Source organism: Balearica regulorum, chromosome 14, assembly GCF_011004875.1.
Source record: "Balearica regulorum gibbericeps isolate bBalReg1 chromosome 14, bBalReg1.pri, whole genome shotgun sequence".
NCBI lineage: Eukaryota > Metazoa > Chordata > Aves > Gruiformes > Gruidae > Balearica > Balearica regulorum.
Genome location: NC_046197.1, coordinates 13782396 through 13806220, shown reverse-complemented (window position 1 = coordinate 13806220; position 23825 = coordinate 13782396). Strand labels below are relative to the sequence as shown.

Genomic DNA, 23825 nt, shown 5'->3' with positions numbered 1-23825 from the left:
AGGGACGAGCTCACTAGGTCATCGTTTTTCTAACTAAATATAGTTGCCCGTGCTTTCATAAGGCCGGGATTTTTGCATCACGTGACTGTCTTATCCCTCCCTGCCCGCAGTCGTCAGAGTAGGGGATCATGTGTCTGAATGGGTAATAATTAACTGTTAACTAGCTTTTCATTAGAGCCTGGCAGAACAGGCAGAGCGGTGCAGCAGGAGCGAAGAAAACTGCTCCTTGTCCCTCCTGGAGGGTGGATACCCCCCTTTAATTTGCAAAGCACTTGCCCCCAAAGGTGAGTGGGTTGGGTTTTTTTTGCTGTGTTTTATAAGGAGTTGCCAGTCCTGCCATGCCTTGTGTGTCTGTCCATGCTGTCCTGTAGTTCCCGCTCATGTCACCCCTTCTTCTCCCCACCACTGATTTAATTTTTTTTAAGGTCATGAACTATCAGCTGGTTTCCAAGCCAGCTTGGAGGAGAGCCTGACCCTCCAGCTCCTCCATGATTTGGCCCGCCTGCATGTCCTGGGCCCCTGCAGCCTTGCTTTGGGCGCCCTCCTCTCCCAGTGCCGAGGTGTCCTTGCTGCACCTTGCTGCCCTGGGCAGCAGCTGGATCAACTTGTGCCTTTTCTCAGGGGCCTTGGCCTCCTCGGAGCACCATGGGCTCCCTCATTTTGACAGGTTCTGGAGTTCAATCAGCTGGGTGACCTTGGCAGCGTCCCCATTGCGATGCCTCCTGGGGTCTGGGAACCACTGACTTTTCCAAGCAGAGACCCCTTAGTTTAGGGCTCGATTTTCCTTAGAAAACTGGGAGGGTTACTGTGCCATCGCATTCTGCATGAGCCTGGTGTCTTAGGGATCGGTGTGGTGGTGTGAGCGTGGATCGTGTGTCAAAAGTTTCCTAGAAATCCTCGTCAGGGAAGAGCATTGCTTGAAAAGGCGGTGGAAAGATGTCACTCGCCCTTCAGAGAGCTCATTTACTACCTTTAATAGTAGCTGTCTGTGTCAGGAAGAATTCACAGTGCCCTTGCTGACGCTGTTAACGTTAGAAATGCCTGTTGGTGTTTTTTAACCCGCTCCTTCTGGAGTGTAGCTTGGCCACGAGTTGAAGGGTTACTGCCTTGGACTGGGAGGCTGCAGGGAGGATGGTTATGCATCTTTGCTAAGTCCAGACCCTTCCTGCCCCTCATCAGACCCTGCAGATAACTTGTGTGTGCAGAGCTTGAAACAATTATGTGCATTTAAAAAGCAATACTGTTCATCAGCTCCCTATGACCAGGGCTGTGTTACATCTGTCCTGCTTGCTCTGAAGGTCTCTGTGCAGGTCTGCGCTGTCTGTAGGGTGCTGTCAGCAGAGAGACAGGCTCTGCAAGTGTCTGGAGGTGCTTTCACCTCCTCCTGCTCGGGACCTGTCTTGGGAGTATCAGCTGAGGGATGTGAGGGCTTGAAGTACTGCGAATATAACGCAGGTGCCCACACTTCCAGCCCATGACGGCGCTGCCCCGACATGCTGTATTGAACCTGCCTGTGCCCCTGGCCTCTCTCCCTGTGCTTTTCCAGGGCAAACTCCTGAGCTCTTGGAGCCTGCCTAGGACACCCAGGTGGGAGTGTACTCATGCTCTCTGCGGAGCTGTCAGATGCCCTTTTTGAAGTTATTTTTAGTGAGTGATCTTTGCAGCAGTTGCAGAGCTTACATTGCAGAGAAGTGTAGGCAGCTCCCTGCTTCCTTTGCTGTTACAGTAGGGCTTGTAAGGTGGAGCTGTCTGCCAGGAGCTGCAAAAAATTGCTTGGAAGGCTTTGGGCCATGGTGCCTGCAGCTTGTCTGCTGCTGAACAGGCTTCCTACATGCTTTACAAGCCCAAATCCCACTCAGGCATGCAGCTTAAGGATCTGGTTTTCTGCTTGGTCCTGACCTTGCCCATTGTACTGTAGTTTTTCTTGCGTGTGCAGGAAACTTCTAATATTGCAGAGGTGTTACAAATATCCCTCTTACGTTTGCAAACAAGGCCAGATGCTGTGCTGCCAGCTGGGAGCCGCAAGACTGTGTGCCGCAAGCAGTGCAGCCAACTGTGGTTCTCCGCAGTCCCTGGGAGCGGGTGGGAGCCCCTGTTGTGGAGACACCGACTCCTTTATGCTGGAAGATGTTCTTGTGATAACATCTCATTTAAAGCTGTTGGAGAACTCCATCCAGTGCTCCCTTGATTTCCCCCTCCACACAGGCACCTCCAGCTATGACTGTGATTTGGCGGGAGGTGGGGCTCTAAAACATTGCACACCTGAAGGAGGTGCAGTCTGCGTGCCCAGTTTGCCCTGAACCTTGCTGCTTTTCTGTAACTTATGATGTCTTCAGCAAAATGTGAGCATGCCAAGCAGTCAGTGGTATAAATCCCAGAGTTTTCTGCTTGTTGTCATAGTTGGGTGTCCATTGGTTTCCCAGGAGGTTAATGTAATAACTTTTCTGTGCAGCATCATTTTGGCTGGGGCGCAATCCCCCTCTCACTTGCAAGCTGCTCAGGGCTCAGCTTGCTTTTGCCTAAGCTGCACTTGCTCTTCCACACCTGGAGACTTCAAAGAAACATTGCTGCACGGGTAGGTATGGACTGTGGTCCTCATGAACCAGGACCATCCCACGGAGTCTGGGGAGGATCAGCTGTCGAGTGGTGAAGTGGATCCCACTTGACCCCTGGGCACATGGCTGGCTGTCCTGCATGGTGCCATTGGGCTCCTGCCAGGGCTCTGGGGAAACTCGGGATACCAGTTTAGCACTTCCAGCCCCAGCAGGACCTGCAACATGGAGCATGTGCCCCTGCCTCAGCCTCTCCAGCGCAAAGTCTGGGCTCTTGGCTTCAAAACTGCCTTCATCAGCAGTTTCTCCTAGGTGCCAGGCGGTTGGCTGGAGTGGTTTGGGGGCAGGCCCGCTCCTTTCTGTTGACTTGGCTGTCAGGGAAGGAGGGGTGTGCTGTGTCAGGGATGGAGTGCATGCCAGAGCTGAGGACTCTGCATTCCTGCTGGGATACTGAACTGCCCTCTGAGGCTGTCCCAGCTGGTGCTGGGGGTGCTCGGAGCCGTTGTTTGTCGCACATGAGTGGTACACCAGGAGCAGGCATTACAGCTTTTTTTGCTAAAGTGCAGGTATTTCTGCAGTATAATGCCAGGTCTCTGCCCAGACGTGCAGATTTATTGCACCTCTTCATCCACCTTCTCTAAAAATCCATTACAAGCTGCATGGGATGTAAGAAAAAGCAGGGAACCAGGCTGGCAGGCCTTGGGTTTGATTTTTCCCAGGTAAGGTAGTAAATATGTCTCCTAGGCTGAGCACAATGGTCCTGTGGCATGTGTCCCTCTCAGGGCGGGCACATTTCGCTTGGAGCTGCTGCCGCCCTGGCTGTCTGGTCCTTGTGCAATGGCTGTTCTCCTTCCAGGTATGAGGCATTTGCTCACCTGGACACCCCCATGAGCTTCCTGCCCTGAGGGCTGGTGTGCCACGGCCAGCCACTGGCTGGCAGGAAAGCACAAGGTGTCTGCACAGCCTTGCTGCTCTTGGTGTTCACTGGGCACATTGGGGAGCGAACGTCAAAAGCCAGCGAATGCTTTGGCTGTGCCTTGTCCATGGGAGGGGTTTGCAGTATTGTCATTGGGGCCGCGGTGCTCCTACCCACACCCTGTCCCCTTGGTTCTTAAGAAATAATCTCCTCTTGGCTGGGCAACCGGACGGGCAAATGATCTAGTTCTGGCTGCAGGCAGCAGATGAAAACTTTAGACCTGCTTTTCTGTTCCTGGCTGTGCCAGCATCTGCTCTGTGGCTGCAGGCAAAGCCGCTCCTTCCTTCCCTGCCTGCTATCCCCTTGCCAGTCTTGCACCACTAAAGCCCTGGCTCCCACTGCAGCTGTTTTGTCTGTCCCCTTGCACGGAGGGGCCCTGTTGTTGGGGTTTTTTTGGCAGGGAGGGGCAGCTAGGCAGTGCTAGTGCAACTGAAAATTACTTACTACCACCAAATAAATGCAAAAGGAGGTTTGTGAAATGCTAGGAGGTCTGAGACAGCTGTCAGCAGCTTTAAGGGCTCGGCCATCAACCAGGGCAGTATGTTGTAGCTGTTGCTAGTACTGCTTGTCCTGAGCTCCTGTGTGGGGGTGAGCAGCACCCACTTACTCCCTGTTTCCCAGGTTGATGCAGTGACGGAGGGCAGCAGGGTTTTCCTGCAGTGGGGTTTGGCAGGGAGTCTTTTCAGCTGTGCACGACAAGATGTGTTGCTGTCCTTGTACGAAGGTTTTCTTCTGAAGCCTGAGCACCTGGATTAGCCTAAATGTGTTTTGAATGGGTTAGGTTTGGGTTTGCTTTCTTTAAACACTTGGTTTTGCTAGAGTCTCTGCAAGACAACATGAAGAGCAGTTTTGGGTTTGATGTCCAGGAGCCTGACTACAGAATCGCTGCAGCTTCTGCTTGCCGTGGCTCTCGGCTCTGCGGATAGAGTGTCTGTGTCTGCTGGCACGGTCACACCCCCTTGGTCTGAGTGATCTCCACTGTGACTTGCAGATCTTGACTCTATCCATGCTGATGAGAGCCAGCGCGGTGCTGGCCTGGCTGCGCTCTCTGGAGCAGCCTCCCCGCCAGGCTGCAGCTCTTTGCTTTGTGTTTTGTCTTCCGCAGCTCTCTGCAAATGCTAATTAGTCTTCTCAGCACCTCAGCTAGATAAGGGATCCCTGTTCCTATCTTGCAGATAAGGAAAGCAGCAGAACTTGTTTCAAACAATTTCCCTCCTCCGCAAAGATGTGAGTCTGCGGCACCCACCTTTGCAGCCTGTGCCCCTGCATCCTCTTTCACTAGAGGTTATGAGGGGGCCTCCCTTTGACTGGTCCTAAAAAAGCACAAGAACATCTATGGCCGTGAGGCTCCTGAGCCGAAGCAGCTGGAGAAAAGGGCTGGATGCCATTGCCGCGAACCCCGGGGCTGCAGTGCCGTGGGAGTAGGCGCCTGGCCGGGTGGGATGCTTGCAGTGAGAGAGGAGCCCTGCTCTCCCCCAGCCAGAGAGACTGGTGCCTAATCAGGCTGCAGAGCAAGTTCAGTTGTAATTTTCTGTGGTGCCAGGCTTGTCAATTCAGTTGGAGCAGGCAGGGGTGCTCCCTACCTGTGGAAAATCAGGCTGGCTGCGGGTTTGTGCTGTAGCACTTGGTGCCTTTTGAAGCTATATTTAGTTGGTGACATCTGTGGGCGTTGAGTGGAGGATTTTAGGGGCTGTTTTGAAAGCGCTTGCTCTTCCTACGCTAGCAGGAAAGTTTAAAAGCCTTGTGGCAAGCTTTGTGCTGTGGAACTAGGATTCTCAATGAGGTGCACGTGGAATAAATGAGGGACACGTGGGACTGACACTGCTCATGGGGGGAGGCAGTGGGCTGGGGACATCCTGGGGGAAAAGGGGAGGATTTGGGGATCCAGCCAAGAGCTTGGGCTCTCCCAGGAGTGAAATCCCAATGCAGGAGCCTTAGGGAGGGGAATCAGGGAAGGGGATTGCACGTGGCTCCGTTGTACCATGTCTGACTCTGCCTTATTGACACTTCAAAGCCTCCAGCTCTGAGCAAGACTGGGCCGGTAGGATGAATCACAGGTTTTGAGGCTAGGAAGGGGACCGATTTTGATCATCTAGGCAAAATTGTCCTGCCTTACACAGGAGATCAAAGCCAGCTTTGAATGGAGCTGGGTAGGCTATTCAGGGTGTTTCCCAGGGTGTCCCCAGGTAGCCTGTGCTGTTCCTCAGGGCCATTCCTCTTCACTTCCCTCCCACCCTCAACCCCCACCCCAGTCTGGGGTACTTTTCTTTGAAACAAAGCCAGCAGAGCCAGCAGAAATGCTTACTCCTGCCGGGTGTGTGGCACCTGCTGTGGGCTGCCCCTCAAGGCAGGGGCTGATGGGCTCTCTTCTCCCTGCGGAGCAGACCCTCATATATGGTCCTCGCAGGGCTGGTTTGTGTTTGGCAGTGGCACTCTGTGTGTGCCGTGTGTGAGCCTGATCCAGAGACCTTGCAGCCAAACCTGGGAGAGGGAAAACAAGTTGAATTTCTTTTTCTGCTTCTAAGGATCTGGTGTGTGAGCAGGAGCCAAGACAGGTCATAGTGGGGCTGAGGTCTTTGACTTGCTGCAGGTCTTGTGTGAGGTCCACGGTGGTGTGAACCCTAACAGTTGCACTCTGATACCTTAAAACATCCCAGAGGCTCTCAAGCACCCAGACTGCTTTTGGCTGTAGTAGGATTTAGGCACTTCCCAGATTTGGCTCCTTTCTGTATGTTCCCTCTCGTGAACTTGCCGCCCCATGCTGAGACGCACTGGAGATCAAAGGTGAGACGAACAGTGCCTGTGTGCTGCAGGCTTGTGTGTCCCTTCGTCAGAGCCCTCCTCTGCTCCCTGGCGAGGGCCAGCCACATTGGCACAGTGATGGGCCTTGCCTGTTCAAGGGCATGCTTGTTTTGCTGTGCGTAACAGCAGATCAAGTTCTGCATGGCACTTTACAGAGCAAGCTGAACTCCTTGCCACCCCTCCTCCCTGGCTAGCAAGGCCAAGTGGGGAAGGCTGAGCCAAGTCAGGGAGTGCCTTCCTGTGGAAGGATGGGGTTAAAGGTCTGTTTCTTGGCCACCTAGATTGATCAGGAGTCTTCTGATCTTGTTGGGGGCCCTTCTGAGACCCAGATCAGAAGGTGGCTCTGTTTTATGTTCACCTTTTTCTCTTAGCTCTCCTCTGCTGAAGGGGGAGCTGGCTTGCTTCCCACCTGCCTCCTTCCAGAGCTGACATTTCCACGACCCTCAGCTGTGTTTTAACAGTTTTGTTGTTCTCCTCTTGCAGAACATACAACTCCTGCGAAAGTGGTAAGGGCTGCCAACCCAAGACAGCGGAAGGGAAGCAAGGTAAGGCTGTGCCTGCCACCGCTCTCGCTGGCTTTCAGCTTCTGGTGCGGTTGTCAGCACCGCATGAGCATCTCGAGGGTCTGGTGGGCAGACTGCTTCCTTTGCAAGCCTGGTTGTGGAGGGGTTGATGTGCTGGCCTGGCTGCTTCCAAGAGCGTGGAGAAGAACATCCTGATTCTCCATCTCCTCTTCAGTGTTTTAGTTGTCTTGTACACTGCCTGGACTGGTTTTTGGCCCAGCTAGGCCAGGGGAGACCTTCCAGTCTCCTTCTTGCAGGGAGGCACTTGGAGTGCAGTGCTGCACGTGAAAAGCCTCTCCTGACACCCAGAGTCCCTTGTGGGCTTAGCCAGTGCCCTGCTTTGCAGTGCAGAGAGAGTGGTGGTGTGATAGAGCACTGTGTCTGCAGGTCCTTTTCTTCCCTGTGCAATCTGTTCTTTCCTGGCACATGGAGAGCCAGAGTAATTGATTTCAAACAAAGAGACTCTTTTGGAGGAACCAGGGCAATCTGTTCCAGGGGATCAACATGTGATGGAGGGACAGTTGCTTCTGAGGATGATACATGCAGCTGGAGCACAGCTAGGGACACAGGCTGTTGGTGTTGGCTCCCAGCAGCCACTGAAGACTTATCTGAAACTTGATATGACTTTGCTTATCTGTTCCATCTCGGTGAGAGGAGGGCCCTGGGGATGGAAGGTGCTCCCGCCTGTGAAATGGGCATGGCCCTGCACTGGAGCGGTTTTCCAAGGAAAGGAAACCTGCCTTCTGGGGAGAGGAGCATGGTACCTGAATGTAGAAACAGAGTCTCATGGGGGACTTGGTAACTCCACATTTTTTTAGAAATAATAACCCCCAGGGGCAAGGAGGAGTTTCTGTGCCCAGATAATCTTAAATTCCGTGCCCAGCCATGATTCATTGTGTACCTAGGTAGTTTGGGTCCTTTCCTCTCTGTCCTGCAGGTCCTCTCTGAAACCTGGAAGAGGTAGAAATGATGGTAGTGGCAAGGTCACTTGTTTGGCAGAGAAATGACTGGTGGTCCTCCATGTGGCCATGGGGCATCTAGAACAAGGGAGATCCCATCACCATCAGATACTTGCTTGACTTTTCCCAATTCTACTACACAATCCCTTCACTTTGTTGTTGCCAGTGCTTGATTGCAGTTGGGCACTTAAGTGAAGCTACACCTGGCTGTAACCTGCCACTAGATGGAGGCAGCTTCTTTAATGGGATGTGGTTGCTTCAGGTGGATTTAGGATGCTGAAAGCTGCATGCTCTCCCTGTCCCTCTGAGGAGTGAGTTACCTTGGGTGGCTTGGTGCCAAATGCTGCTGCTGGGGCAAAAAGTTTGGTGGGAGCTGGGAGGCTGGTGGCTTATGGGTCTGGTGGCAGCCTTGTTACATCCCTGATAGATATAAACTTGTCTGCAGTTATTTGGGATTAATTTGGGGGCCCTGCTTGGGTGGGGAGAGGGGCTGTGTATATGCAGCTTGAGTGTTACCCCCAAACCTCCCAGGGACAGCTGTCTGCAGGACAGTGGTGGGTGGTGGCTGTGACTTCTGGCTGCAAGGAACGGCACCTGCAGCTTGTGCGCTAATGAGACCTTTCTCTTTGGATACAAGGTTGGTGACTTCGGTGATGCCACAAATTGGCCAACACCTGGAGAAATAGCCCACAAGAGCGTCCAGGTGAGAACACAAAATTGCTCCGGTGAGCAGGATAAGGCCCTTGCAGACCTTCCTGTCCCTCTGCGGTGCTGGGAGCACTGGCTGAGCCAGGCCATTTGGGGTCCCGAGTGTCAGCGCAGAGGCAGCCAGGAATAGCGTGCTGGGGATTTCCTTTTAGGGCTGCCCCGCACATCGGGCTCCTTCCCTCGGTGCTATTCTGGGAGCCTGGAGCCCAGTCTAAACCCCTGGCCTGGGTGAAGCAGGTAGAGCAGCTCCCAGATCCGCTGTCCTCAGGGCTGCTCAGTGCAAGTAGGGGCCTGGGCAAAAGCCAAGACTTCCACAGGAGAAACTGAAAGTATGTGCGAGAATGGGCTAGTGTGCCCGAGGGGCATGGCCTTCCTTCCCGGCTACAGATGTGGGCGTCATTGAAGCCTTTCTATTTTTGGATACCGCTTTGCCAGCTCCTGGCTGGCCGTCAGGGCACGAGGGTCACTCACCCTTTTGCCATTGTAGGTCCCTTGTAGGACGCCCCCATCCAGGAGCACCAGGCCTCCCTGACTGTCCATCTCAGTAACTTCTGTGCCTGGGGTTTGTGTCTCAGCTCGAGCACTTCCCAGCGTCTGTAGAGCCCCTTGCCCTGCTCGGACATAAGCCCTTCCCCAGGAACAGGACAGCTCTGGGAGGCATGGAGCAGGGATGCACCCAGCCTAGGGCAAGGACCTCCTGTTCCTGCCAGGCCAGTTGGGGTCTGCCTCCAGCTCTTTATTTCTCCCATGTCTCACATCTTTCCTGTACTGGTGTGTCTCCAGCAGCCACACAAAGCGCCGTCGCTCCGGAAACTGCCTGTCAAGAAAGACATGAAAGAGCAAGAGAAGGGGGATGGGAGTGATGGCAAAGAGAGCCTGAAAACCAAATCGGATGAGTCCGGGGAGGAGAAGAATGGCGACGACGACAACCAGAAGTCCGCTCAGAAGAAGAAAGGTAAGTCAGGACCTGGAAGGGACAGTACCCTGGGCTCAGCCTGTTTCCCCTTCTGTGACCCACAGCCAGGTGGTAGCATCCTCCACTTTCCCTCGGGGTCTTGCTGTGGGACATGGTCCCAGTGCAGGGATAGCTGCAGTGAAAAGGTGTTTGTAGGCTTCAGTGCGACGAAGTGTCATTTTGGTGGGGAGCAGGTGGAGCAGGGCCCAAGTAGGGGCAACCGTGTATTTGTCTGGGGAGCATAGCAGAAGTCTGCCCTCTCATGTGTGCTCCGTGGTGGCACGGAAAAGCCTCTGACTGTGGTGGACACTTGGGCTCAGCCTGGCCTGAGCTTTGGTGGGCAGAAAGGGGCAGAGGAAGGACAAGTGCCATGAAGCAAGGGGAGTGTTACATCACGTCCCCTCATGCCCGAGAGTCCCTGTTGGAGCCAGTGAGGCCTGGAGGGATGCCTGAGGACAGGGTCGGTCCAAAAGGCCCCCTGCTTTCTCCCCTTCATGTATGGGGGCTGTGTGGCAACAGGGGGCTGCGGAGGAGGAAGCAGATGCTCTCTGAACCTGTGTCACACCCAAACCCTGTCCTTTTGCAGGCAACAAACACAAGTGGGTCCCTTTGCAGATAGACATGAAGTCAGAGGTGCCTAGGGACAAAACGGCCTCTCGGAACAACCGGCAAAACGAGCAGCACAGGCACCCCTCCAACAACCGCAGCGAGCTGAAAGGTGGGGGTTCGGGCTGGGGACCCGCTCTCCCTGCCCCCCGGCCGTGGGGCAGAGCGAGCCCCGTTGCCCGCGTATGGCATGGAGTGGTGGGGATGCTTCCTGTGTTCAGAGGGCTCTGGGGGTAGCGGGCTTGCTCCAGCGAGGTGCCTTCATCCCATAACATTCCTCCTCCTGCTTCCCCATCTGCTGCAGGCTGGCACCCGGACAACAAGCATGAGCGCAGCTGGCAGGACCACGACGAAACCTCCAGCGTGAAGAGTGAGGGAGGAGCCGTGCGAGGGACCTTCCGGGGCCGTGGCAGGGGCCGTGGCAGAGGCCGGGGCCGTGGCAGAGGAGGTGAGGACTGCATGTGTGGTCTTGTGACAGTAGGGAGAGAACTAGGCATGTGCAGGGCTCTGTGTGTGTGTGAGACCTGGGGCTCCAAAGTGGGCCGGGGAGGGCAGAGTGCTGTAGGGATACAGGGAAATACTGTGGCAGGTAATCCCAGCTGATAAATTGAGCTGCTTTTAATAAAAGGAAATTATTCTTAGTATTTTAATAAAGGCAAATGTCTTTTTGCTACTCAGGCCAAGCTCTTCCACCTGTTTTCTGCCCCTTGCAGTACCTCTGTGTGCAGGAGTTGAAGCATTCTGATACTCTGCGTAGGCTTTATGTCACATTGAGAGCCAAGCAGGAGTCTTGCCTTGCATGGGGAAGAGCATCTGCACTGGCATTTGGCAGGGCAGGGTCTGTGCTAACCCTGACATAGCTTCAGTGTAGGGTCTTCACGTGCCACCTGGGCTGCTCAGTTGTTTCTGGGTAAAGAGGGCTCCTGGCCTCTCTTTGGCCTCATGTGTTGAGGCTTCACTGGGATCCCTTCTGCGGCAAAGGCTGAGGTGAGGGATGTGGATCAGTGATGCCTCGTTGTGGGCTGCCATGGGGGCCTCAGGAACAGTGCAGAGGGAGCTATTTGTGCAGGAGTCCGGCCCCATCTGGCAGCACAGCCTGTCTAGCAGATCCCAGGGGCTCTGTGCTGACCCTTACCTGTGTCCCACAGGGCACTTTGACTACCAGTATGGGTACCGGAAATTCGAGGGCTCGGATGGGTCCCGCACTCAGAAGTACGCTAGCAACATCACTTACTACTTTGACAACATCAGCAGCGCTGAGCTCTACAGCGTGGACCAGGAACTGCTCAAAGACTATATCAAGCGGCAGATGTAAGTACCACCTCTTCTTGCCTGAGTGTTGGTTGTTGGTGGGATGTTCACAGATGCCCTCCGTAGAGACTCTGCTGCTCATTCTGTGGGTAAGGTTAGAGTCGAGGTGTGTTGGCTGTGCCATGCAGCTTACAGAACTAGTTTGCTCCAAGTCTGGGCTCTGCAGGCTGTCTGTCTTCAGCCTCGCAGTAGCAGAATGTGTGTGTGATCATTTCCTTGGAGGGTTACCCAGAGGAAGGTGGCTTGGAGCTGCCTCTCACTGATGTGCTGTCCATACAGAGAATATTACTTCAGCGTGGACAACCTGGAGCGAGACTTCTTCCTGCGTCGCAAGATGGACTCAGATGGCTTCCTTCCCATCACCCTGATCGCCAGCTTCCACCGAGTGCAGGCGCTGACGACTGACATCAGCCTCATCATCAAGGTGAGGGCAAGGAAAGATGAACTTTCCTTCTTGTTCTGCTTACCACCACCCCTGTCTGAGCCTTGTTTCTGGATGGGTTATGGGTGAGATGCAAGTGAAGCTTTCTGTTGTCCTCGACTTGCTCTCTCCTCCTCTTGGTCCTCCTAGGGAGGAAGGGCTGGGGCTGAACCACTCAACATGCCAAGGCAGGGCCTTAAGTTAACTGGGTATCACTTGGTTCCAGGCTCTGAAGGACAGCAAGGTGGTGGAAATCGTGGATGAGAAGATCAGGAGAAAAGAGCAGCCAGAAAAATGGGCTCTTCCTGGCCCTCCTATGGCAGACTACACACAGACAGACTTCTCACAGTTCATCAACTGCCCTGAGTTTGTGCCCCGGCAGAGCTTCCAGAAGGAGACAGGTGAGCTCTGGGGGAATGTGGAGGGCGGCGTGGGCTGCAGTTTGGTACTGCAGCAGGACTGATGCCCTGAGAGTCAGGAGCATTCGCTAGGGCAAGGCTCTGCTGTTTGCTTTCTGCTTGGTGCTGGGAGCTGGTATGGGCTCTGTCCTCGGACGCCCCAGAGTGCTGCTGCCTCTGTACATGGGGAAATAGAAAGAGACTGAGTCTGTGGCTTGTCCTCTGCGGGGGCTGAAGGGATTCAGGGAGGGTCAGTCCTGCTGGAGGTGTGTTGGCTGTGCCTGGAAATACTCTACCACTGCTGGGCAGAGCGGAGGACACTTGTGAACCCAACCTTACCTTAATGGGTGAGGAGATATTGGGCACAAATGGGGCAGCAGGTATGGAGCTGTCAACCGAGTGCTGGGGAAGGGTCTGCTGTCCTTCATGAGGCTGCCCCGTGCTCTTTTTACCCCATCCCGTGGGGGCTGGCAGGAGCCCTGGGCTGGGCCCGAGGGGCCAAGCAGAGGATCTTCTTGGTGCTGTCATAAGAGTTAGTTTTGGCAGAAGATCTTGCTTTAGAGTGTCTGGGATGCTGTCACCTGCAGAGCACTGTGGCCATTACCAGCATCGCAGCCTTTACTGGACACTCTTTTTTTTTCTTTTCTTCCGTTCAGCATTTGTGAGCAATGTTCTGGTAAGCCTTGGCCACTAGATGCTAGCTAGTCCTGCAAGCTGTGCCATGCTGCCAAAATAACTCCCTCTTCAGTCAGGTGCTTTAGGTACACAAAACCTCAGGTTCCTTCCCTCCCTCTAAAGCACCTCATGGCTCTTGTTGCTCTAGAGTCTGCTCCTGGCTCCCCACGTCCCGCCAGCCCGGTCCCCACCAAAACGGAGGAGGTCAGTAACCTGAAGACGATGCCGAAGGGCCTGTCCGCAAGTCTTCCAGACCTGGATTCAGAGACATGGATTGAAGTGAAGAAGAGACCTCGTCCCTCCCCAGCTAGGCCCAAGGTAGGTGGTGATGTGGAGCTCTTGGGGTGGGTGTCTCCCAGTTGTCTGGGTGACTTGAATCATAAGTAGGCAGGTTTCAGATCAAATAGGGTCTGGTGGTCATGGGAATGATGTTCTAGTCTCCTGGCCCCATCCTGACCCACTTTGGAGCTGCTCCTTCGTGGTGTAAAATAAGGTATTCTCCCCAGATGGGCAGCTTCTGACCGTGGTAGGGAAACACAGGGCAATAGTTGGGTCTCCAGGCGGTAGGCTTGTGCTGCTATGCAGTCTTTACCCTGTGTCACCCTTGCCTCCCTACTTGTAGAAACCAGAGGAGTCAAAGACACCGCAGCAGCAGAAGCAGAAGGACCAAGATGAACCTGAGGAGCTAGACTTCCTCTTTGATGAGGAGATGGAGCAGATGGACGGCCGCAAGAACACCTTCACAGACTGGTCAGATGAAGATTCGGATTATGAGATTGACGATCGGGACGTGAACAAGATCCTCATTGTAACACAGACGCCTCCTTACTTGCGCCGGCATCCTGGTGGGGACCGGACTGGTAACCACACATCCAGGGCTAAAATGAGCTCAGAGCTTGCCAAGGTGATCAATGATGGGCTGTACTACTACGAGCAGGACCTATGGACAGAGCAGTTTGAGCCAGAGTATTCGCAAATCAAGGTGAGAGCAGCTGATCCAAGGAAGGGAATGCATGTGGGTGTGGGGCTCCTCACGGGTGTGCAGCAGACTGGCCACGTTGGTGATGTGGTGAAGAGGGTGATGGTGAAGAGGGTGGTACAGCGAGTTACAGCCCACTCATGGAGTAAAGCTAAGCCCAGATTAGTCCTCTTGTAGAGCTCAGGATTTCTGGCTCCCAGTGTCATGCTCTGCTGTGTCAAGGATAAACACAGCTCTGTAATGTGGTGTAAGGCTGCAGCCAGGTAAACAAAATGCCAGTAATGAGGTGACCTGGAACGAGGGGTCCATTGCTGTGCTGTCTGCCATGGTCTTGGCAGGCAGTGCCACATCTGCAAAGGGAACCGGGTGTCTTTGCATTGTCTGTAGTGCCCAGCGCTCCATGGCAGAGTCCCTTGGAGACGGCGCTTATTGGGGACTGGTTCATTGATGGCTGGGCTGCACTTGGCCTGTGCTCTTCTCCGTTCTGCTGCCTGTTTGCACAGACTTGGGCTTTTTATAGAAAGCCCATCTGCTGCTTTGAAACATTTGAGTCCTGAGTTGGTGACTCTCATGGTCAGGCACTTGCCTATGCTCGTTCAGCAACTGAAGTTATTTTGGCTGCAAGGTGGGATGGCCCATTGGAGCTACCAGCTGGGCTCAGTGTTCCCACGTCTGAAACCTGGCACATTGCTGAAGCACTGCTGCTCTTTGAGGTGGCAGAAGCTGAGGGTGTGGGGAGAGCAGGTGACAGAAGGACACTGCGTGCCAGGGGTATGGGCCCTTCAAATACGTGGGAGCATTGTGCCCCAACACCAGTGTAGTGGTGAAGATGCAGGGAGGAGGGTCTTGGGATGCAAGAACATGGTGGGGGCAATGGGGTCTTGGCCAAGCTTGCCTCGAACCTTGCTGCACCAGCACTGACACAGGCGGGTAAAAGCCTGAAAGAAGCAAGGAACAGTTAGTGGAGCTGCCTTGTAAGATCCCTGAAAGCTTGGGAGCAGCAAGTGGCTCAGATCTGGCCTGTGCGGGGCTCTGTTTTCCATCTGCTGCATTTCCCCCTCTTATCTCTGTGCAGCACGTTGTCCTTCTGGGCACCAACGCCTCGTGGCTGCACTTGGTGCCCAGCATTGTGGCTGTTGTACAAGCAGAGCAATGGTCATGATGAGTTGATGGGATGAGGGCAGAAGAGGGCAATTGGTTGCTTCATCATCTTCCTCTTCCATGCAGCAAGAAGTGGAGAACTTCAAGAAGGTGAATATGATCAGCAGGGAGCAGTTTGACACCCTGACACCAGAGCCCCCTGTGGATCCAAACCAGGAAGTCCCTCCTGGTCCCCCCAGGTTCCAGCAAGGTGAGAGACAGGGGGCATGAGCGGGTGGGACTGAATTTGTCCCTGTTCCTCCTAGTGAGAGGTCCTCGGAGGTTGGGTAGCAGCTTTGGAGAAGGAATTGGGACCCCTGGTGTGTGAGATTACCTTTCCCAGAGCAGTGCTTTTCTCCCAGCTGAACATTGTGGGGTCCAGAAGAGGAGGCCCATAAGCAGGGCTATCCCAGCAGAGTGAGGGAACTTTGGCAGACTTTGATGTAGCTCCCTGAATGTGACTTTTCTTTCGCACCTGGAAGGCAGCTGCCCCCTGAGCCTCGCTTGCCTGTGTGCGGGGCCTGGTGCCCTGTCCTTCCCCTGGGGATGGGAGATTTGTCATTGCTGTTAGCCACTGGGAAGCAGATACCTTGCAGAAACCCTGGAAGCTCAGTCCTTGGATCTGCTGCTAGGTTTTGGGCTGACTGGGCAGGCTGGATTTGAAGCCTCTTGCCTCAGAGAGCTGGAACGTGTCCCTGTGTTCCTGCAGATGGAAAGCAGCAGGGGCCAGATGGGTCCCCTCAGCTGTAGTGACGCTCTCGTGCTCAGAGCTCAGCTTGACTCAGCGTGGGGGGCTTTCTCTCTGCAGTACCTACAGACGCTTTGGCTAACAAATTGTTTGGAGTCCCTGAGCCTTCAACCATCGCCCGGTCTTTGCCTACAACTGTACCAGAATCGCCCAACTACCGCAACGCCAGGACCCCCCGGACCCCTCGCACGCCTCAGCTGAAGGACCCAACACAGACACCCCGTTTCTACCCGGTGGTGAAAGAGGGCAGGACGATAGATGCCAAGGTGGGACCAGGACTGGAGTGTGGGAGAGGAGCTGGGGTTTCCCAGCTGGGGCCTGGGAGGAACGGGACACGTCCCTGATGCACCATGTCTTGCAGACTCCGCGGAAGAGGAAGACGAGGCACAGTTCGAACCCCCCGATGGAGTGCCACGTGGGCTGGGTGATGGACTCTCGGGAGCACAGGCCCCGAACTGCCTCCATCAGGTATTGGGAGATGGGCGTGCATGATCACAGAGGAGCCAGACGTGGGAAAGGGAGTGAGTGGGAAGGAGGGGGAAAGGCAGTGTCTGGTCTTGCAGGCAAAGTCTCCTGTTAGATGGCTGCAGAAAGGGCTGGGACCCAACTTGTTCCCCCCCCCCGGAAGGAGCCAAGGAAATTCTGAAGTCTTGGAATAACAAGATGTGACTTGGTTGGGAACATTGGTTCCCTTCCTAATAGGACACCCCAAGGGTCAGGTCCCAAACCGAGAGCAGACAGTCACAGGGAGCCAGTGGGACCAACAGACAAGCTGCAGTGTGGAGCATGACACCAGTCCACTGTCAGCTGGGTGATGCCAAGGAAAGGGGGTTGACAGGAGTCTCTTGTGCTCAGCTCCAGCCCCTCGGAGGGGACTCCAGCCGTTGGAAGCTACGGCTGCACCCCGCAGTCCCTGCCCAAGTTTCAGCATCCTTCGCACGAGCTGCTCAAGGAGAACGGCTTCACGCAACATGTCTACCACAAGTACCGTCGGCGCTGCCTTAACGGTAGGGATGCCTGCGTGGCGAGGTGTGGGGCAGGGTGTTTGTGCTCCGCTGCATTGGGGGGCAAGGTACGGCAGCAGAGCACGCACGTGGACATAAGCAGGGTCCTACAGGACAACCTTGCTGGTAGCTGATGTTTCCCCGCAGTCTGTGGTGAGCCCGAGCTGTGGCTACAGTGGAGATGGGCGTAGTCACAGGGCTCTCTGGTACATGAACCCCGGTGCAGAGCTGGCTCCCTGGGAGAGGATTTGCCTTGTAATCACCCTTTCTTCCTGAAACAGAGCGGAAACGACTGGGCATTGGTCAGTCCCAGGAGATGAACACGCTCTTCCGGTTTTGGTCCTTCTTCCTCCGAGATCACTTCAACAAGAAGATGTACGAGGAGTTCAAGCAACTGGCTGTGGAGGACGGGAAGGAGGGATACAGGTAGGAGAGGAGGGGCAGAGTGGCCTTTGCTGGGAGGGGAGTGAGGGATTGGCCTTTTGCAGGGCTCACAGCAAAAGGCAGCATCTCTGCCTTGCTCAAAGGCAGAACTGCAGCCACCCTCAGTCACCTCCTGCTGTTGTTACGCAGCAGGGTTCTGCCTCAGGAGCTGCTCTGCCCGAGTGCTGCATGCACCGGTGCCTGAGCACCATGTGCTGCTCTGTTCGCAGGTACGGTCTGGAGTGCCTTTTCAGATACTACAGCTATGGGCTGGAGAAGAAGTTCCGGCCAGACATATTTAAGGACTTTCAAGAAGAGACCATCAAGGATTACGAAGCTGGTAGGTGTCTGTTTTGGTCTCCCCTGGATCTTTTCTCATGACTTTGGGGAAGCCATGTAGTGCTGTGTGTGACAGGGACCGGCTGGACACCCTGTTGCGCACTTCACAGGAGAGGGTTGAGTGGATGCTCCCTGGCCTGGGGGAGGATGGAGGGGGACAGTGGGAGGCTGTAGCGCTCCCAAAACATTTCTCTAGAGGCACCAGTTCCTCTAGGATTTCTCAAGGCCCTGCAGTAGCTGACCCTTCTCACCACCTGGTCAGCCGAGCCTGGGGACATCCCCTGTCAAGAGGGCTGCCCGGTACTGATGTAGGTTGCTTCCCCCCAGGTTCTCTATCTTGCCTCAGTTGTGCTCACCAGCAGGACAGGAGGGTTCATGGGGCAAGCAGTGGGGAAGCTTGGAGGAACGGGTTCTGACATTGGGTTTGATTTTTGTCCTGCTGACATCTGGTTTGGTTTTCTCCCCCTCCAGGACAGCTCTATGGGCTGGAAAAGTTCTGGGCCTTCTTAAAATATTCCAAAGCCAAAAATCTGGACATTAACAGCAAACTGCAAGAATACCTCAGCAAGTTCAAGCGCCTCGAGGACTTCCGAGTGGATGTGAGTAGACACAGTGCCTGCACCACACTGGCCCCCCTGCAAATGCCCCTCGGCCCTCTCCAAGGACAGAGGGGCTTGGGGGCTGGTGCCAGGTAGGAGAAGTCAGTGACACTTAGTGTCACGCCCTATCATTGCAGCTGGGCCAGGAACAATCTGCAGGGTTTGGATATTACAAGTCCCCTCCAGAGCAGCTCTTGGGGCAACTGGACAAGGCCATCTTCCCTAATGAGCAGGGGAGGGAGGAGGAAAGTTGAGCCTTGATGGCTTGAGTAGAGCCAGCATTGTATGGAGCGTTGGCTTCTGGACGGTGCCCTTGTGTGGGAAGGAGGTGCCTAAGAGCAAGTTTTTCACCCTTGTGCTTGATTGGAAGTCGGTCTGTCTTTCTGTCAGCAAATTTGGCAGCAGTAGATTTGGAGAGGAGGGCAGCTGTGTGCTCGGGGCGTGTATGTGTGTCCCTTGTGAGTCAGGGAGAGAGGCTGCAACTGGAGGTTTGTAGGAAGGCTGTTCTCTGATCTGGGGGAGGGCATCTGCATTTGAAGGGGACTGTGCTGTGATACTGGGGTGCTTCTCTTCCAGCCACCCATGGGGGAGGAAGGCGGACATAAAAGATACCCTACGACGTCAGGGGGAGATGGCAGGAAGCGCTACCCATCCCAGTCTTCCAGCAAAACGGTCAGCCAGTGCCCATCCAGCCAAGCCCACACCTCGCCCAGCCAGCCTGCACAAGAGGATGCCAAAAACCTGAGCCAGCAATCCCCTGCTCCATCAGCTGCAGAATCGCAGACAGTGGGGAAGTAGAGAGGCTGCAGCGTCTGCTTCCTGCTGGGGGATGGGGTGGGTTGGTGGGGGACTGGCTTGGAGAAGGGGAGACGTGAGGGGGTGGGACAGGAAGGGAGGTGGAAGGTGGGTGCCCAGGAATAGGCTGCTTGGGAGAAACTTCAACGCACATGATTTTTTCTCTTGTGGCTGGAAAGCAAAGACGATCTGCATCTAAAATGCCATTTTGCTATTATAACTCTGACCAGAGCCAGACCCACCCTTTGCTTTCCCTTCCCTCCCCTCCTGTGCACACACTCATGTCTTAGTGTCTCTTCAAAAAAAAATGTTCTGGCTGGGTTGGAAAGGGGAGATTTTTTTTATTATTATATATATATATCAAGTTTTAAATTATTGCTAGAAGTTCGTCTGGATTTACCAAAACAAGTCTGCTCTGTGCGACCCCAACAACTCTCCTCTGTGTCCCCCCTCGGATCGCAGGGCAGCCTGCTCAGGAAGCTCGGAGGAGCGAGGTTCCCTGATGGGGGACCGAAGCCGCAGCGTGTCACGATGCTGTGGAGCCTCTGATCTCCATGACCTGGCTGACGTCTCCCATTCCACATATGGCGGTGCCTCTCCGACGCCGACCGCCGTGACAGGAGCATCACCCTGTTCTTCCTGGTCCCTCCTCCCAAGCGTCTTCACCTCCAACCTTCCCGAGGGTCTGGCTCTCCCTCTGCTCACCTCTCCCTTCCATCACGGACAATTTGGAAGTCAACCAAAGGACCTTTGCCAAGGATAGGCTTGTTCTGACTCCTTCCTGTGAGGACGGTCAGTGGGAGGTTGGCAGGCACCTGGACTTGAGCCTGCGTGGACAGTGCACCCACTGCCCCAGGAATGCCCATCGTATGCAAAGACAGGACTTTGCTGAAGGAGTTTTTCTCTTCCTTTTCCCTTGGAAAAATGAAACAAACAACAAAAAAAAAATACAAACCCCTCTAAAACTACTACAAAAAAACCCCTAAAGACACATCTCCCTTTGCTTTTCTTCCTTGGAAATATTATTGAAGAAAAAAAAATCAAAAAAAACCCCAACAAAAAAACAAAACAAAAAAAAAAGTTGCCTTATGGTGGAGCTGGACCGGGGTGGCTCGCTGGCAGCCTGCACCCAGGAGCGCGCTGGGCTCTCGGCCCCCCAAGCCCAGAGACTCCTCACAGCGTTGCTGCCGAGCTGATCTTCCCCATGGCCTTTCCTCTGACCCTGCAGCTCGCTCGGATGCCTCCCCCTGTTGCAGAGACCCCCTGCCAGCCCTGATTCTCCCGGGGGAAGGTGCCGAGGGCAGTCAAATCAAAGACTTGTGCTCACAAAATAGTTGAAGCCGCTACGTTGTGTATATGCCATTGTAGCATCCTCCCCGTGACAGCAACTGTATGTGCTTACGGCCTCGCTTGGACCCCCGTGGCCCTTCCTGGGCGGGCTGGGGTGGGGGGTCAGTCTGCTCCACTCTGCACCTCCAGTGTGGTTGGGAGGTCAGCAGGGAGATCTGCTACAGCAGCTGGAGGGACTGGTCCATGCTGCGAGTGCGTGGGAGGGCTGGCCTGTCCCTGATGCCTGACAAGGGAGTGACAGCAGCCCTGGGGAACCCATCTCTCACAGCGATTGCTGGCCTGGGGCTGCTGGTGGGACTTGTGCTGGGTGCGAGCAGGAGAACTGCCCAGCAAAGGATGGTTCTTGCCTGGGTTTCCTTGTGTGTTGTGTCTCGGCAGGCAGCTGCATGGAGTCTGCTGCTCAGGGTTGTGTCCCTGTGTATCTCCAAGGACTGAGGTAACACCATGCTGCTCCTTGCTCGGTTGAGGCAAGGGGATGGCTGCAGAGCTGCTGGCATTTACTTGGTTCTTCCACCCAGCACCGAGTGGGCTTCAGCAGGCAAACCCTCCCCAGGCTTGTAAGCTGCGTTCCCTCGCAGGGAGCATGTGTCAGAGGGGTGAGATCTCTTGGGGCCCAGTAGTAGTGCTGGAGAGTCATGTTCCCACTATAAGGGTACAAAAGCTCCTTTTTAGTTGGAGCTACTTGCTGCTGCTGTGCTCGGTCTCCTGGGCTGGCACACCTGCTTTGCAGCTGGCTTGGTTGTGGCTCTGGCGCTCCATCCTTGTGAGCCGCAACCTGTGCTCCTGTGCGTGGTGTGGAATGGGCACTGCAATGGGCTACTCAAAGATGCAGCTAATTGTGTTACCCGCTCTGTAAAATCACAAGTTGGGAGCGAACAGTGTTTTCCCAAAGTATCCAGTTGATCCAGAGCTGTGTCTCATAGCTGGGAGGAGGAGTCATCTCTCCAGGGCTGTCCCAGTACGGCTGCAGGAGTGGTGGGTGAGAGCTGCCAGGATCTGAGAGCGGAGATCAAGATGGCGAGCTTGGGCAAGTTGTCTGTCAGCAGTGGCTGTGGACTCTTGCGGGGCCCTGGCTGACGTTACCACCTTCCCAAACTGACACTGCGTCGAAGATGCTGCTTTAGTTAGGTGGGGTGGGGGGGAGGAGGTGGGCTGGTCCGCATGGAGCAGCTTTGTGAACTGCTGCTAGAATCAAAAGCACAGCTGGGTTTGAGTGAGGCTGGGTAGCTGCTACTTTGCCCTTTCCTGGTGGTGTGATCCTGTCCTGGTCCATCTGCCCCTGCAACACAGTTCTGCAGCGTGGTACCGCTCACAGGTTCGGTTTCAGCACTCCAGCCTGTCTGAGTCTGTGGCTTGCTCTCTTACAGCAGCAGTGCTCTGGGGTTGCGGGGCGGTAACTGGGCAAGACGGGCAAGTAACGCTTGTACAGTGCTGCGGCCATGACTGTTATCTCTGGATTTCCCCTCTCTCGTGAGCTGGAGTCAGATCTCTGAGGTTATGGATGCGATCGGGTTTGCCCCTGGTTTGGGAAGGAGGAGCCCTGGAGGCTGGAGATGGGGGTTGATCAAGGACATGGGAGATGCGTTGCTGGTTGTTTGCAAGTGGAAGCAGGTCTGGATGTGCTGCGGGTGGTCCTTGCTGCTGTGTCCCTGTGCTTTCGTCGGTGCGTGTTCTCTTTTGAAGCCAATTGTCTGTGGTTTTGCAACGAATTAAATAGGAAATGAGGAACAAGCTCCTCTGTGGAACAACTCCTGCTGTGGAGTTGCTGCCTATGGAGCAGACTGTGGAGTTGCTTGGGTGGTAGAAGAGGTTAGAAATTTCCCAGAGAATTTCCCAAAATCTGAATTGATTTAAAATTATTTTTTTTTACTTCTAAGGCTGAGGCTTTTAGTCTTGGCATGGAAGTTTCTCCCTCCCCTCTGCTGAGTCAGTGGTTTGTCACATCAGTGTGGCCGAGGGCCCTGTGTGAAACCCCCCCCTGTTTCCCGGGGGGAAGCTGGGTCGGAAGAGCAATCCCATCGGTCCTGCCGCCTTCCGGATTTGCAGACTGTGTGCCTTGTTTTAATCTGTCAGACAGACGGCAGCATAGCCAGGGAGCAAAGGAAAGACAGACATGTCAGTCTGAGGCAGCTGTTGCTTGCTCCTGCCTGGCTTCCTCCGGAGAGAGGGAACACAGGGCTGGCTGTTCGCTTCCGCTCCTTGCTGGAACGCGATGCCCACCGATGGCAGTGGCACGTGGGTGGTGGCAGAGGGAGGGAGCTCGGGGGTGCCCAGGTTACAGGGCCATGTCCTTCTCCCTGTGCTGCGCAGAGGCCAGGGCTGCAGAGCCCGTGGTCAGTGCCCAGCTGAGGAAGGGCTGGCCGGAGCAAGGCTTTCCCCTGTCGTGTGGCCGGCGCAGGGGACAGGTCTGCAGAGGCACTTTCCCTCCTGCTGCATGCAGAAGGCATCGCACGTGGCTCGCTCCACCGCCGGACAAAGGGATGGCTGTCCAGAGAGGGGTTTTGCTTTTGAGGAAGCTCTTGTCCTCCTGCTGAGGAGGGAGCTTGGCCTTGCTTTTAGTTTGGATGCTTCACCACAATCATGTCTCGTGCTTTTTTTAATTTTAGTGGTCTGAGTGGTTGGACGTGCATATCCTGCGAACGCTCACCCGTCCTGCAGGTCGTGAGGGCTGTGTGGTGCTGGTGTCCAGCCACTAGCGCGGCCAGAGGGAGCCCCGGCTGCTTTCGGAAAGGCTGGTGGAGGCTGTCGGGCCTGCAGGCACAGCGGGGCGAGTGCTCCCCATCTCGTCCCTCTTCTCCAGAGGTCCCAGGCTGCTACAGCCGGGGCTCCTTGCTGAGGTCAGCCTGGTTTTGGGGTGCAGGCGGTTGCAACGAGTGCAGAGCTCTGGCGTGAGGTCAGGAGTGGAGGTGGAAGGCGTGTTTCAGAGGAGGCTTTGTTGCTTTGCTATGCTCATTTGTGGGGGGAAAAAAAAATTAAAAAAATAATAATCTTGCTGCACCATTTGCCTGTCTGTCCCTCTTCCTGCTGCCCCCCTCACACCCCTGACGGTGGCTCGTCACTGTAGCCCTTGGGGTCCCTCGAGTTTTGGCAACTGCTTGTCTTGCTTGGGACTGGTCAACTGTACTGTAACAAAACGATGTGTTAACCTCAGTACCCTGCCACGTCTGTACACGTTCAGCAAGGCAGTGCAGAGGGGGCCTTCTAGCTGTTAATGCCTTTCCAGTTATTTTATCAAAAGGAAAAAAAAAGGAAAACTGTAAATGTAGCAAGCTGTGTTTGCAATGCTTACTTTCTCCTGTCTCCTCTGAGACTGGTTATGTCACTTTGTCACTGTTTTGAAATGGATGCTAGGCTCTTTTTAAGAGAGGGTTGCTACACTTGATGTTAAATGCCTCGCTGACTCGTTTGTTTTTTGTTTTTTTTTAAAAAGTTTCCAATACAGGTAATAGAATGACCTTTTTTTTTTAAAGAAAAAATGTTCATCTCGGTGGCATGGAGCAGGTGTTGGAGGGCAGCGTTTCA

General features: G+C 54.7%; 2 protein-coding genes across 4 annotated transcripts in view; both read left to right on the top strand.

The window, feature by feature from the left end:
• Positions 1–20033, top strand: part of LARP1 (La ribonucleoprotein 1, translational regulator) — a 42521-nt gene extending 22488 nt beyond the window's left edge. The window contains exons 3-20 of one of the 3 annotated variants that reach the window (XM_075766636.1): positions 6814–6875; positions 8490–8555; positions 9344–9515; positions 10102–10233; positions 10426–10569; positions 11270–11432; positions 11712–11856; positions 12080–12254; positions 13075–13244; positions 13549–13908; positions 15133–15256; positions 15854–16059; positions 16155–16261; positions 16649–16800; positions 17079–17223; positions 17451–17560; positions 18031–18158; positions 18735–20033. In XM_075766636.1, coding sequence (XP_075622751.1) covers positions 6814–6875; positions 8490–8555; positions 9344–9515; positions 10102–10233; positions 10426–10569; positions 11270–11432; positions 11712–11856; positions 12080–12254; positions 13075–13244; positions 13549–13908; positions 15133–15256; positions 15854–16059; positions 16155–16261; positions 16649–16800; positions 17079–17223; positions 17451–17560; positions 18031–18158; positions 18735–18956 — 2783 coding nt within the window. In that variant the 3' untranslated portion in view covers positions 18957–20033. The remainder of the gene's footprint in view (positions 1–6813; positions 6876–8489; positions 8556–9343; positions 9516–10101; positions 10234–10425; positions 10570–11269; positions 11433–11711; positions 11857–12079; positions 12255–13074; positions 13245–13548; positions 13909–15132; positions 15257–15853; positions 16060–16154; positions 16262–16648; positions 16801–17078; positions 17224–17450; positions 17561–18030; positions 18159–18734) is intronic. The other 2 variants (XM_075766633.1, XM_075766634.1) reach the window with 2 other exon arrangements.
• The window catches only part of GALNT10 (polypeptide N-acetylgalactosaminyltransferase 10), a 271077-nt gene that overhangs the window by 184784 nt on the left and 62468 nt on the right, over positions 1–23825 (top strand). The gene's annotated exons all lie outside the window — the stretch shown is intronic.